This window comes from Lutra lutra, chromosome X, assembly GCF_902655055.1.
Source record: "Lutra lutra chromosome X, mLutLut1.2, whole genome shotgun sequence".
Lineage (NCBI taxonomy): Eukaryota > Metazoa > Chordata > Mammalia > Carnivora > Mustelidae > Lutra > Lutra lutra.
The window spans coordinates 57,665,845-57,680,242 of record NC_062296.1 but is presented as its reverse complement, the minus strand read 5'-3'; the positions used below and the strand labels follow the sequence as shown (position 1 = coordinate 57,680,242).

Sequence of the window (14,398 nt, the reverse complement as noted above, 5' to 3'; positions counted from 1 at the left end):
CCCAGATAGACAGCTACTGCAAAACCATCAGCGCACGCCCCAGAGAACCCCTTCCATTCTGAATTCTGGCCTCTAACACCGTGGGGTCTATGGGAGAAATGGGTGGGGGGCGGTGTCTCATGTCCAAGCTCAAAAGCACTTGTGAAACTGCATTCCACAGTCAGCAAGGTGCAGTTACTTACTGGCTGTGAAAGTTTCCTTACCATCCCCAGTTCTGTTTGGCTCAGAATAAGGGTGCAGTAGAATGAATGGCTGCCATCTTGGAAGACAGTCCATGCCATAAGGTGGAAAAAACTTGCCTCCTGTGTCAATGAGAAAAACAGCGGGGCTGCCCTGGGAAGGAGTTGCCCATCTTTGTTTGAGTAGACCTCTTGGTAGACAGGAGACTCTGGAGTTCGGGTCTGGAGTTCAACTTCTGGAGATGCTAAGGGGCTCCAAGGGACGTAGTGAGTAGTGGGCAGGCAAGGCTAGGTAGGGAGAGACAGGTAGGAGGAAAGGAAATCAGGGTCAGGCAGGGGGTTATGTAACCAGGCTCCCAGAAATCCCAGATGTGGAGATATTTTACATGAACACCTTGTTTGTTCTCATGATAGTTTTAAGTCCACCAGGTGTGTTCTAAATATAGACATGATAGTCACAAATCCACCATGATATTGACAAGAAATTTACCAAGTTTCCTGGTCAGTTTCCTATAAAAGACAGACCATAAAAGCCCTCAGTGGCAAACCATTGGGGACCCCTCTCACTCTTGAGGGCTTTCCTTTTTGTTCTCACCTCCCGTTAATAAACTTTTCACTTCACTTCACCCTACCACATCACTTCACCCTGTTGCTCATGAGATGCATTCTTAGACAATGTGAGACAAGAACCCTGCAACAATAGGAAAGGGGAGTCATTACTAATGACAAGAGAAAGAATGAGAACCCTAAATGAATCTGAGAGCTGTCTTTGGAAGAGAGGGGAGAAATGCCACAACAGTACCTTCCCCTGGGTGATACTATAGAATGTGCTAGAAAGGACGCAGTAGGAGCAGTATAGTCCCCCACCCGCCAGAGGAAGAAAAGGCTGAGTGGTAGCATCCAGTCCCACCACCTTGGGCAGGGGCATGCGGGCCTGTTTTAGTATATGTGCTGTGGAGGCCAGCACAGCGGGGGAGAGGCCCTAAACCTGCCCATAATCTCAATCAGCCCCCACGCTAGCCAAGCCACCTCAACTAAAATAAAAATAGGTATCAATAAAAATAAGTTTTACATTGATATGTCAAGGGTGGTTTTCTCTGTCTAATGTAATGTGTTAATAAAAGCGTTTTCTAGATCACTCTATTATTCATAGCTCCTTATAAAACTAAATCTAGCCCTCCCCTCAAGCTTCTGCCCAGGGCGGCCGCACGGGAGGGAGGCTGAGATGGCAGATGAGATCGCCAAGGCTCAGGCCGCGCGGCCTGGTGGCGACACAATCTTCGGGAAGATCATTCGCAAGGAAATCCCAGCCAAAATCATTTTTGAGGATGACCAGTGTCTTGCTTTCCATGACATTTCCCCTCAAGCACCAACTCATTTTCTGGTGATACCCAAGAAACATATATCCCAGATTTCTGTAGCATAAGATGATGATGAAAGTCTTCTTGGACATTTAATGATTGTTGGCAAGAAATGTGCTGCGGATTTGGGCCTGAAGAAGGGTTATCGAATGGTGGTGAATGAAGGTTCAGATGGGGGACAGTCTGTCTATCATGTTCATCTCCATGTTCTTGGAGGTCGGCAGATGAATTGGCCTCCTGATTAAGCTTGTTTTAGGGATGATTTTCCCTCCTCGAGGCAGTGATCAATATTTCCCAGTTCTGCAGGTTAAACAATGTACTTCCTTTTGCCTATGTATGGAGAGATTGAGGAAATAATTTTTAAAATCCATACATAATAAAAGGCAATGTTGCATGGTTTACAAAAAACAAACAAACAAACAAACAAACAAAACTAAATCTAAGTAATAACTACGCTGGTGCAGCATCACCACAAATTTTCAACATTGCCTCACAATGAGTCTGCTGCCCGGTAGCACCTCAAATATGGAAATTAGGGAGATACCATTGCCCCTTCAGGGAATCCATCATAACTCTTCAATGGTTGAACCGCTACTCATTCTTCAAAACCCTGCTCACATACCCCTTATGGGAAGCCCTTCCTGACCGCAGTAGGAGAGTCCATGCCCGCTGAAGGCCGTGCTGATCTAGCAGCTGGGGAGAGCTTTTTGAAAGGGCCTGGGCCAGGGTGCTTAGGTGGTTCAGTCCGTTAAGTGCCTGGCTCTTGATGTCAGGGCTGTGAGTTCAAGTCTCACAAGTCTAAAGACGTTCCCCGCATTAATGTCAATTTTGTTAGGTGTGACAATGGTACTGTGATTACGTTAATTGTGCATTATGTAATATATCTGCACATACATTATGATGCCGGCACATGAATATAATAATTCTCAACAAACAAATGAACATGCAAGAAAAAGGAACAATGTCAAATTTTTACAGAAAAGAAAAAATATTTCTTTACAATGAGGAAATTAAACTTAGCCATTACCACACAGAGGATACATAGAAACATGTTTCCAGACATGACTCACTGAGAGGGACAAATCACCCAGGCAGATTTCTTTCCCAGGCTGTTCGACCTGAATCTATTCATGAAGAAACAATTAGAAATGCAGAACCACCTACACCACAATTGGTAAACTCTCTTCAAAATTATCAAGGTCGTGACAGATGAAACAGGCTGGGAAAATGCTCTTAGATTAGAGAGAGATGAGAGACTAAAGAGGTGTGATGCCATGAATGATCCCAAATGCCAGGCATGAACCCTATTTGAATTTGGGATTTAAAAGTTGTAAAGAAATTTGAGGATAATTAGAAACATTTGAATTTAGAATGAACACTATTATTTTATCATTGTTAAATTTCTCTTTTTTAAGATTTTATTTATTTATTTGAGAAAGAGAGAAGAATGCACATGAGCCAGGGGAGGAACAGAGAAGCAGACTCCCCGCTGAGCAGGGAGCCCGATGTGGGGCTTGATCCCAGGACCCTTAACAACCGAGCCACCCAGGCACCCCCACTGTTAAATTTCTTAAGTGTGGTAAGGTTTTCAGAAGGAGTTAGGGGAGGTGATGGAAATGCCTGAAACTTAATCGTGGTGGTGGTCATACAAATCTGTACATGTATTCAAATTAGTGAACTGTACACCAAGAAGTTATTTTACTATATGATAATTTTTAAATAAAATTGAAAGTCAGAGTGCCTGGGTGGCTCAGTCAGTTAAACATTTGACTTTGGCTCAGCTCATGATCTCAGGGGCCTGGATTGAGCCTCACATCGGGTTCCCTGCTCAGCGGGAAGTCTGCTTCTCCCTCTCCCTCTTCCTCTGCCCCTCCCCTCACTCACATGTGTGCACGCACGCATGCACTCACGCTCTTTCTCTCTCAGATAAATAAATAAAATCTTTTTAAAAAATTGAAAGTCGTATCTCAGATTTCTTAGATGTGGGAATGGGCTTGTGGCTATGCAAAAAAAAAAAACAAAAAACAAACAAAAAAAAAAACAGAAAAACCACATCCTGTTCTTAGGCGTGTGGAAATATCCAAAGATGACCCAAATGGGGACAGAGACTACAGAGATTTCTACAGCAAGGGAGCTGGTCAGCATCACCTAGGAAAGCTTTATAGTGAAAATAAGAAAGACTTCAGGTATGCCCTGTGGAAATGAATGAAGACAAACAAAATGAGAAAAAGCAAAGGCCATTCATTCTGAGCTTCCTTTAACAAGGACATCAGACACTATCACTTGCCTTTTGGCAGAGACAGAGGAGTGGACACGCTTTACAGTAAAAAAAAAAAGAGGGGGGAAGGCTTCAGGTATCCCCTAATTGAAAAGCTGTTGGCTTTCTAATAGAAGCAGGACATCCTAGGTGATTGGTTTGGGGAGCAGATTTGGTTTTCTCTGGTTGGACATGAGTTGGAAGTGGAGAGTGGGGGCAAAAAATGAGGAGGCTGGTCATCCTTGAGCAAATCCTGGCCATCTAGACACATTGCTGTAGAGGCAATGGTTTGGTTTATCGGGATTGTTGCTAGAGGTTGTAGGTCAGAGTTCTATTGTCATAATACAGTTGACCCTTCAACAATGTTGGGTTTGGGGTCACTGCCCGCCCCCCAACACACGCAGTGGAATAACTTTTGATTTCCCCCAAATGTAACTACTAATAGCCTACTGTTGACTTGAAGCTTTACTGATAAAGTAAATAACTGATGAACACATATTTTGTGTTCTATTATGTACTGTATTCTTAAAATAAAGTAAGCTAGAGAAAAGAATGTATTAAAATCATAAGAGAAAATACATTTGCAATACTGTACTGTATTTATAAAAAAAATTCTGCCGGTAAGTAGACCTGTGTGGTAAAAACTCCTTTGTTCAAGCGTCCTCTGTATACAGTCTGGCCATTGTCCATTTGTATGTCCGGTCACTCAGGAGCTACATGCTGAGTATTTGGTTTTCAGAGAGCATGATGTCTATAGTTTACTGTAGAAAGGTATTATAAAACAAACATACTGGAATCCTCTTTTTCTTTCTTTTGCTATCTATCCTTCCCCCTCCCGCATGAACTTGGACTAGTTGGATAAACCACAAGGCTTACAAAACAATTCTCAGAAGGTACTGTTCTGATGGTCTGGGGCTCTGATCAAGAAAGGGACTCAAAAACTAGAACAAACCTTTAAGGGTGAGTTTCTCTTAAGGTTAAAAAAAACACAAAAAACTGTCACCTAAGCCCAGACTGCAAAGACACATATCCAACTTTCTCCTATAAAAACCCTAAGCCCGTTTCAGTCCGGGGTCGGCCGTGGGGTTACCTGATGCCCATTAGCTGAATACAGCCTTTAACCTCTACTTCAGTTACTTAAATAATTTTCTTTGGACACTTATTTATTTATTTATTTATGATATGTTTTTAAAATTTATTTTTTATTTTATTTTTTATTTTATTTTATTTTAAATAAAAATTTATTTTTATTTTTATTATAAACATATAATATATTTTTATCCTCAGGGGTACAAGTCTGGGAATCGCCAGGTTTACACACTTCACAGCACTCACCCCAGCACATACCCTCCCCAATGTTCATAACCCCACCCCCTCTCCCAACCCCCTCCCCCCAGCAACCCTCAGTTTGTTTTGTGAGACTACGAGTCACTTATGGTTTGTATGACATTATTTTTAAAATGATGGGGCCTGGATGTATGTACAGAAGAGATTATGCAAATGTGACAAAAGTTAACAGTTGTTACACCCAGGGGGAGGGCATTTGGATGTTCGTAGTACAATTCTTTTAGCTTTTGTGTAGTGTAAAAATTTTCCATTAAAAATTTGGACCTGGGTGGCTCAGTCGGTGAAGCGTTTGCCTTCAGCTCAGGTCATGATCCCAGGGTCCTCGAATCCAGTCCTGCATCGGGCTCTCTGCTCAGCAGGGTACCTGCTTCTTCTTCTCCCTCTGCCATTCCCTCTGCTTGTGCTCCTGGCTCTCTCTATCTCTTCGTCAAATAAATAAATAAATAAATAAATAAATAAAATCTTTAAAAACAAACAAAAAACAACAACAAAAAACCCCATTGGGTGCAAAATAAATAAGCTATCGTTGTCTTCTGCCTCCTGACATGTGTAAAGGGTTGTGGCTGTTGGTCCAAACGTCCCTGCTTAGCCACTGAACCTGATGCTTTTATGAGGTTTTACTTTACCTCTGTCAGTGGAAGATAGATAATATTTTTACCATATTGTAAGATATTTCTCATCTACTAAAAGAAGATGGCATGCAAAACAAGGCTGATCAGAAGACTGTGGATACCATTCTCTGCATTTACCGTAGGACGAAGAGGTGTTCATCATTCTGTCCTTAGCTGCAGATGGGCAAATATTCTGACCTTGCAGTCTTCCTTGTTTTCAACTGGTTGCCAGGGTAAATATGAAGATTCACAGCTGGCCTGCTCCAGGATTCTGCACAGTCAGTTGTAGAATTATTTTTTTAATTTTATTTTACTTTATTTTTTTCTTTAAAGATTTTATTTATTTGTCAGAGAGAGAGCGTTGGAGCACAAGCAGGGGGAGCAGCAGGCAGAGGGAGTAGAAGTCTCCCCGCTGAGCAAGGAGACTGATACAGGACTTGATCCCAGGATCCCGGGACCATGATCTGAGCCAAAGGCAGACGCTTAACTGACTGAGCCACCCAGGCATGCCCAGTTGTAGAGTTTAAAAGGAGACTCTGATCTCTCTATTTGAAGTGGCAGCTCCTCTCCCCCAACATTTCTAACTCCCATTACTGTCCTATCTACCCCCGTTAGCAGTTATCAACTTTTTTTTTATTTGACACAGAGAGAGAGAGAGAGAGAGAGATCACAAGTAGGCAGAGAGGCAAGCAGAGGGAGAGGGAGAAGCAGGCTCCCAGCTGAGCAGAGAGCCCGATTCGGGGCTCGATTCCAGGACCCTGAGATCATGACGGGAGCTGAAGGCAGAGGCTTAACCCGCTGAGCCACCCAGGCGCCCCAGCAGTTATCAACTTTTGACAGTGTTTTTTTTTTTTTTAAAGATTTGATTTATTTATTTGACAGACAGAGATCACAAGTAGGCGGAGAGGCAGGCAGAGAGAGAGGAGGAAGCAGGCTTCCCGCTGAGCAGAGAGCCCCACTCGGGACTCAATTCCAGGACCCTGAGATCATGACCTGAGCCAAAGGCAGAGGCTTAACCCACTGAGCCACCCAGGTGCCCCGACAGTGTTTATTGCCCTCTTCCCCACTAGGATATTGGGCTCATGAAGCCAGGAGTTTGGGGTCTGTCTTTTTTACCGACTACCAAGTACCAAGAGCAGTGACTGGTCATCAATAAATATTTGATGGATGAACAAATAGGGTCTTAAATACTTACAAGTTCTCCATCTCTATAGCATTTCCTGCATTACTGCTACCGAATCAATTTTATAATTAGTTGTGTCACCCAGAGAAGCCTGCAAGTCTTTTGGAGGGAATAATTTATCTCTTAAGACAATGACCCTGGTTGAGTGTGATTTACTGCTCTCTGCATGTATGGTAAAGCTACCAAAAATAAAGCAATCACTCCACATATAGGAGAAGCAGAAATCACTTCAGTATCGGCATGAACAAGTAAATGAGTGAACAGTAAATGCATAAGATCATTCTGATAAAACAAAAGGCTATGAAGAAAACTAAGGCATATGGGGTGCCTGGGTGGCCCAGTGGGTTAAAGCCTCTGCCTTCGGCTCAGGTCATGATCCCAGGGTCCTGGGATCGAGCCCCACATTGGGCTCTCTGCTCAGCAGGGGGCCTGCTTACTCCTCTCTCTCTGCCTGCCTCTCTACCTACTTGTGATCTCTGTCTGTCAAATAAATAAATAAAATCTTAAAAAAAAAAAAGAAAAGAAAACTAAGGCATAGTGAGGAGCTAGAGAGTAGTGGGGGTAGGTCAGGGAAGGAAGATAACTAAAGAAAAGACATTGGAGCAGGCGTGATGGAGTGAGCCCTAGGACCAGAGCAGGGGCTTCAGTAAGTGTCAAGGTCAAGGGGCTCCTGCCTCTCTGCTCATCCCACCATCGGACAGCATTTCTGGGCTGGGCCCAACCATCTTCTTGCCCTATTCAAGGAAGGGATAGCCATTTTCTCCCTGCACTTAGTCACTTAGACACAAAGAAGCAGCTGGGATTTCCAACCCTGACCAGACATAAGGGGTATCTAGACACAATGTTCTACACCTAAACTTTGTTTTCAGGAAAACAGGACTCAGTTACCTTTGCAGTTCACACGTAGCCCCATTTTGCCTTAAGGTCACCCAAACACGGCTTCATTTCTATTTCATCTGATCTTCATCATTCCTCAGAATCCTATAACTCTATCTTTTCTTTGTTTAGTGGTTCCTTGGTTCCACTGGTGTGTGGTCTGTAAGGACCTATTTAGCCAGAGCAACTCCATCTTGGTTAAAAGTCATTTTGTTGTTTGTGCAGTAAAACTTAAATTGACCCTGCCCCCCCCCCCCCGCCCGCCCCTGCCCTGAGAAACTTACTTAGAAGCAAGTCTGGGAAACCAGTGAAATGTGGTCAGCTAGTTCCTAATAACAGAGCCCAGAATACAAGGCCAGGTCGGCCAGTTCCTAATAACAGAGCCCAAAATACAAGGACACTTGATAGCAAGAATGTGACATTCCACCAGGAAACTCCCAATTGTCTTCATGCTGGTGAAAAAACGGCCTTGGCTTGATAGTAACCAGGCCTTCAATATCCTGACAGTCTTCTTTACACTGATAGCCCTTCTGAACACCCCCTTTGTCCTCACCCACGGCCGAGTCCACCCCTACTCTGCCTTTAAAAACTCTGAGTATAATCTGGCTCGGGGTCCAATTCCCTACTCCGCTGTGTCGGGTATACTTGGGCCCAGGCTTAAGCTTGTCAAATAAACCCTCGTGTGATTGCATCGGTGCATGGCTCCTTGGTGGTCTCTCGGATGCAAAAACTCGGGCATAACATGGTCTCCCTCATTGACTGATGGATCTGTCAGACTACAAATTAGTCCCAGATGGTCTCAGGCTGAGTGCAGCACCCTCACATTCCAGATTGCAAAACTGGGCCCCAGAGGGGATGTGACTGGACAGAGAGCATCTAGTAAGTCCATACTTGAGCCTGTGTCAGGTCGCCTCAAAGTACCTTCCTCACCTGAGAATTGGGAAAAGCCTTCAGCGGGGTACAGAGCCTTCTACCTGGAGGAGATATTTGAACTTGGTTTTGAAGGAAAAGTAGGCATTCCCAGGTAAAGACCAACAGGACGTCTTCCTTTTCTACCCCAGTGACATGTCCTAGAAGGGTTATGGGCATCTCCAGAATTTCTATATTAGAAGTAATATTAGGGATGGCAAACCAATTCAAGGGTAGAATCAGTCTTGTCTTAAAGCCACATTTTTCAAAGGGCACTATCACAATGCAGATTTTATTCTATGTGGAAATAAAAATAATAGTTTCCTAAACATGTTTTTATTGACATATTGCTTCAGATTAAGGAAAAGTCAGAAAGTATTATTGGTACATATTTTATTTCATCTGGGGCTGCTGGAGTGGGAGATAATGTAGACTATGGGAGCGTCAGACCCCGCAGCCAACCCCTACAAGCACAACACAGGGGAATCTGACACTGACTTCCCTTTTTCCCTCCATGCTATATCCTAGGAGGCTTGCCCACCCCCAATTTCTTCCCCTTCTTTGCTCGTGGTATGTTCCAGGAGAGGACTGTAAACCAGTCTGACTTCCCCTTCCGTTCACATCGTGTGGTATCTGCCGAGAGAGAATAGCCACTGGCAACTCTGCATCTTTCCAGAGGCCCTACAGCTTCTCTGAACATTATTACACAGATCCAGAGTACAGGTCCAAAAACCCCCTCCTCCAGAAAGACCGCCCAAAAGAACGTCGCCTCCCATGCTTCCCGCCACTGAGACAGGTCCACGGCTCTGTTCTGTGAGTTTAGAGGGTTCCTTACCCTCGTTACGGAATGGTCACTCCCCCAACATGGCGCACCCCGCCGGATGCGCAGCCCGGGCGCGGCCATGTTCCCCGCCTGACAACGCGGCCGAGGGGCGCTGAACGCGCCAAAGCATCGATTCCGTAACATCTCCATGTTGACTCTGGGCTGACAGCGGCTTCGAATGTGGTTTTGCGCGTGTGCAGGACCACGCCCACTTCGTTCGTCGCCCCAAACTCTGAGAAGGGGCGGTGCTAGGGGTGGTGACCGGAAGCGGCTCCGGTTCTCAGCAGTGGTTTAATAGTTGTCAGGAGGATCTCAGTGCTCTGTGTCGGAGGGATGTGGAGGTGATGGGGCCCCGGGGAGCGTGAGTGTTGGGGAATTCTGTGTGGTCAGTGGTGGAATCGGTTGTTTAACCGTAGCTGGATGATTCGATCATTATTTTGCAGGCTTTTCTCTTCTCTCAACGTTAAGGTCCTGAAGTTCACTCTAAAACCCCCAAGGTTCGGTACATTACGTTCTAAATGTTCCCTAAAAGTTGATTTTTCTTCTGCCCGCGAGTTATTGAGAAGTGCGTTTTTAGTTTCCAGAAGTTTATTTTTTTTAATAGATTTCTAGCCTTAGATTTCTATGGTCAGAAAAATGTCTACGTGCAGCTCATTCCTTGAAACAGGAGGAGACTCGTGGCCTAGGCCATAGTGAATTTTTATAAATGTTCCATATTTTAATCAAAAATTATATTTAGTTGTTTGGTTGTCACCCGTGTCATACAAAATTTACATTCTTTGTTGTCCTTTTCTTCTGTTCCCGAGGGGAGAGAAATTCTCCAGCGTGTTGGTGATTGGTCTGTTTCTCCTTCCTGCTGCTGTTCACGATGCATTTTGAGTTCAGTGTTGTATAAATTGTGAGACTTAGATTGAAGCTCATCTGTTTGGACGTCCAATTACTCAGGCACCATCTGTTGAAGACTATGCTTCCTTCCTTGACTTATTTTGCACCTTTGTGAAAAATAAATCACACATACTTGTGTGGGGCTATTTTTAGGTTCTTTATTCTGTTCCATTGATCTGTGTGTCTGTCTGGTTTTGTCATGAATGTGTGTTGAAATTCGTCAGTACTGTATGAATTTATGTGGTCTTGTGATTTTTCTTCTTTAGCTTGTTGATATGGGAGAGTGCACTGATTGATTTCTGAATGTTGAACCAGCCTTACATTCCTGGAATAAACCTCACTTGGTTGTAGTGTATAATTCTTTTCATGTGTTGCAGGAATGGATTAGCTACTGCTTTTTTTTTTTTTTAAGGATTTTCTGCCACTCGGTTTATGAAAGATATTGTTCTACAGTTTTAGTTTTTTGTACTGTTTTTGTTCGGTGTTAGTGTTAGAGTAGTACTGGTTTCATAGAATGAGGTAGGAATTATTTTCTGGAAGAGATTATGTAGAATTATGCTAATTTTTCCTTTAACCGTTTGATAAAATCCTCCAGTGAAACCCTCTGGGCCTGGACATTTCCTTTTGGAAGCTTTTTGATGATGGCTTCAATTTCTGTAATAGTTATATGGCTTCAGGTTGTCTATTTGAATCTTTTCAGAGATATATTTAATAGTGGGTGAGTTGTGGAAGTTTGTGTTTTGTGGAGAATTGGACTATTTCATCCAAGTTGTTCAATTTATGTGCATTTAAGTTATTTGTGGTATTCCCTTACTTTTGTTTAATGGCTGCAGCATCTGTAATTATATCTTATGTTTCAGTTCTAATATTGGTAATTTGTATCTTGTTTCTTTTTCTCTTTATCAGTCTTGGTAGTGGATTACCAATTTTATCACTCTTTTCAAAGAACCAGCTTTTGGTTTCAGTGATTGTTCTGTATTGTTTTTCTGTTTTCAATTTCTTTCTTTTTTTCTGTATTTACATATATATTTTATCTCAACTATTTTTGTTTGTTTTCAGGTGTACAGTAGAGTGATTCAACAATTTGGTAAGTGTTTTCAGTTTCATTGCTTTATGCTCTTAGATTTATTGCTTTCTCCCTTCTGCTTGCTTTGGGTTTACTTTGTTCTTTTTCTAGTTTCTTGAGATGGGAGCTTAAATTATTGGTTTAAGACCTTAATTCTTTTCTCATATAAAATCTTAGTGCTATAAATTTCCCTCTTGACACTGCTTTATCTGCATCCCCCAACTTTTGATATGTTGTATTTTTATTTTCATTCGTGACTTTTTAATTTGCCTTGAGACCACCTCTTTGATCCATGGGTGATATAGAAATGTATTGTTTAATTTTTAAGTGTTTGGAGACTCTCCTGTTATCTTTCTGTTGTTGATTTCTAGTTTGATGATATTAGAGGATATAGATTGCAATTGATGGAGGTTTTTTTAATGACCCTGGGTGTGGTATGTCTTGGAGAATGTTGCTTGGGTGCTTTAAGAGAATGTGTTTTCTGTTAGTATTTGGCTGGAGTGGGGTGGCATTTAGTTAGGTAACCCTTTTCTTGGTCCTGTGATTAAGGTAAGTAGGCATTTCTCAGAGCATTTTTGTTTATGGCTGTTGACAGTTCTGAGTTATAAACTTCTCCAGTATCCTGTTTCTGATATATGGGAGGAAAAGGAAACGTGGGGAACTCACGAGTGTGTTGTTCCTCAGGCCCTCAGATCCATGGACTGTTTGCCTTTCCTTTCTATGTGTCAGAGTCTTACTATTTGTATTTGTTGTCTTATGTCATTTTTTCCTGGTCTCTTCTACATTTTTTTTTCTCTTCTGTTTTTTCCTGTATTAACTTTGTTAATTTACACCTTGCTAGGGAAGCACCTGTTTCACATCAGGATTAAAATATGTTGCTATACAGTTATGCATAATATTCCACAATAACTACTTTGAAACACTGCCCTGAGAAAGATTTTCCACATATTTGGAAAAATATATATATATACTTATATATATTTATGTATATGCATATATATATATATATACTTTTTAAACTCTTCTCCTTGGGGTGCCTGGGTGACTCAGTTGGTTGGGCATCTGCCTTGGCTCAGGTCATGGTCTTGGGGTCCTGGGATCAAGCCCTGCATGGGGCTTCCTGCTTAGCAGGGAGTCTGCGTCCTCTCTCCCTCTGCCCCTCCCCCCACTTGTGTGTGCGCACAAATGCACACTTTCTCTCTCACATACTCTCTCTCAAATAAATAAATAAAATCTAAAAAAAAACCCCAACAACTCATCTCCTTTATCTAGTTTGCTAGGGGGTTATCTATGACATTGGTCATTTCAAAGGACCAGCTCTTTATTTTCTTTAAACCCCATAGTATATTTATTTGAATTATTTAATTTTTTTATTTTTAAAATTTTTTATAGTATTTATTTGACATAGATCACAAGTAGGCAGAGGGGCAGGCAAAGAGAGAGAGAGAGAGAGAGAGAGAAGCAGGCTCCCTACTAAGCAGAGAGCCTGATGTGGGGCTTGATCCCAGGACCCTTTGATCATGACCTGAGCCAAAGGCAGCGGTTTTAACCCACTGAGCCACACAGGTGCCCCTTAAATTTATTTTTATATTTAATTTATTTTTAATTAATTTATTTTTATTAATGACTAGTTTATTTACCTAGTTTTGTTTTTTTAATTCTAATGTTTTAGGCTGAATACGTAGCTCTTTTTTGTTATATTTATTTTTAATTATAATCAAGTCACTTAAAGCTGTAAATTTCACTCTGTATGACTTCAGTGTGTTCCATGATTTTTTGTAAGACTCGTGTAGCTTCTGTATTGACTTCCCACTTTGACCCTTGGGTTATTTAGGCAAGTCTTCCTTTTTTTTTTTAAACAGACTTATTTAGATATACAAAATAGATTAGATCTATTCCAGTACCATAAAATTCATCTATTTAGAGCATATGGTTCAGAGGTTATTGTTACATTCACAGAGTGTACAGTCATCACCACAATCTGATTTTAGAACATTTTCAATACCTCTGAAAAGAAACCTTATACACATTAGCCGACATTGACTATTCAAGCCACCCCACACCCCCAGACTAGGCAACTACTAACCAATTTTCTGTGTCTATGTATTTGCCTATTCTGAATATTTCACATCAATGGAATCATAAAATATGGGGTCTTTCACAACTGGCTTCTTTCCCATAAGATATTGACTTCAAGGTTTATTCATGCTGAAGTACCACATATCAGTACTTCTTTTTAATTGCCAAATAATATTCCATTGTATGGCTATACTAAATTTTGTTTATTCATTTTCATTTGATGGCCATTGAGGTGGTTTCCACTTTTTGGCTACTATGAATAATACCGCTGTGAACAGTTGTATATATAAGCTTTGGAGCGGACATGTGTTTCCATTTCTCCTGGCGAGGGAACTAGGAGTGGAGTTGCCAGATCATATAATGACTCTATGGGTAACATTTTGAGGAACTGCCAAACTGTTTGTCAGAGTGGCTCTATACCATTTTATATTTCTACCAGCAACATATGATAACTCCAGTTTATTCCCATCACACCAATACCTGCTACAGTCTTTTTTTAGCCATCCTCATGGATGTGAAGCGGTCTGCTAATGAATGGAATATTTTGGTTTTGCTTTGCATTTCCCTAATGACTAATGATATTGAACGTCTTATGTTATGATCAGACCATGTAGCCTATCAATTCCCAACATTAAAACATCTACCAGATTTTCTTTTTTTTTTTAAGATTTATTTATTAGAGAGAAAGTGAGTGAGTGAGTGAGGGGAAGGTGGGAGGGAGAGACTCTTTCAAGCAGACTCCCTGCTGAGTCCAGAGCCCTACATGGGACTGGATCCCAAGACCCATAACATCATGACTTGAGCTGGAACCCAGAGTCAGTT

General features: G+C 41.9%; 1 protein-coding gene and 1 pseudogene across 4 annotated transcripts in view; both read left to right on the top strand.

The window, feature by feature from the left end:
* The first annotated feature begins 1,361 nt into the window (after window positions 1-1,361).
* On the top strand, window positions 1,362-1,939 carry LOC125091409 (adenosine 5'-monophosphoramidase HINT1-like; annotated as a pseudogene).
* A 7,469-nt stretch (window positions 1,940-9,408) lies between these two features.
* The window catches only part of ZNF81 (zinc finger protein 81), a 106,023-nt gene continuing 101,033 nt past the window's right edge, over window positions 9,409-14,398 (top strand). The window contains exons 1-3 of one of the 4 annotated variants that reach the window (XM_047715003.1): window positions 9,814-9,887; window positions 9,990-10,043; window positions 11,491-11,518. Coding sequence is in view for 1 of the 4 variants with exons in the window: in XM_047715000.1 (XP_047570956.1) it covers window positions 9,498-9,536; window positions 11,491-11,518 (67 nt within the window). In the remaining 3 variants the exon portion in view is untranslated. Of the gene's footprint in view, window positions 9,537-9,813; window positions 9,908-9,989; window positions 10,044-11,490; window positions 11,519-14,398 lie in introns of those variants that run through there. The other 3 variants (XM_047715000.1, XM_047715002.1, XM_047715001.1) reach the window with 3 other exon arrangements.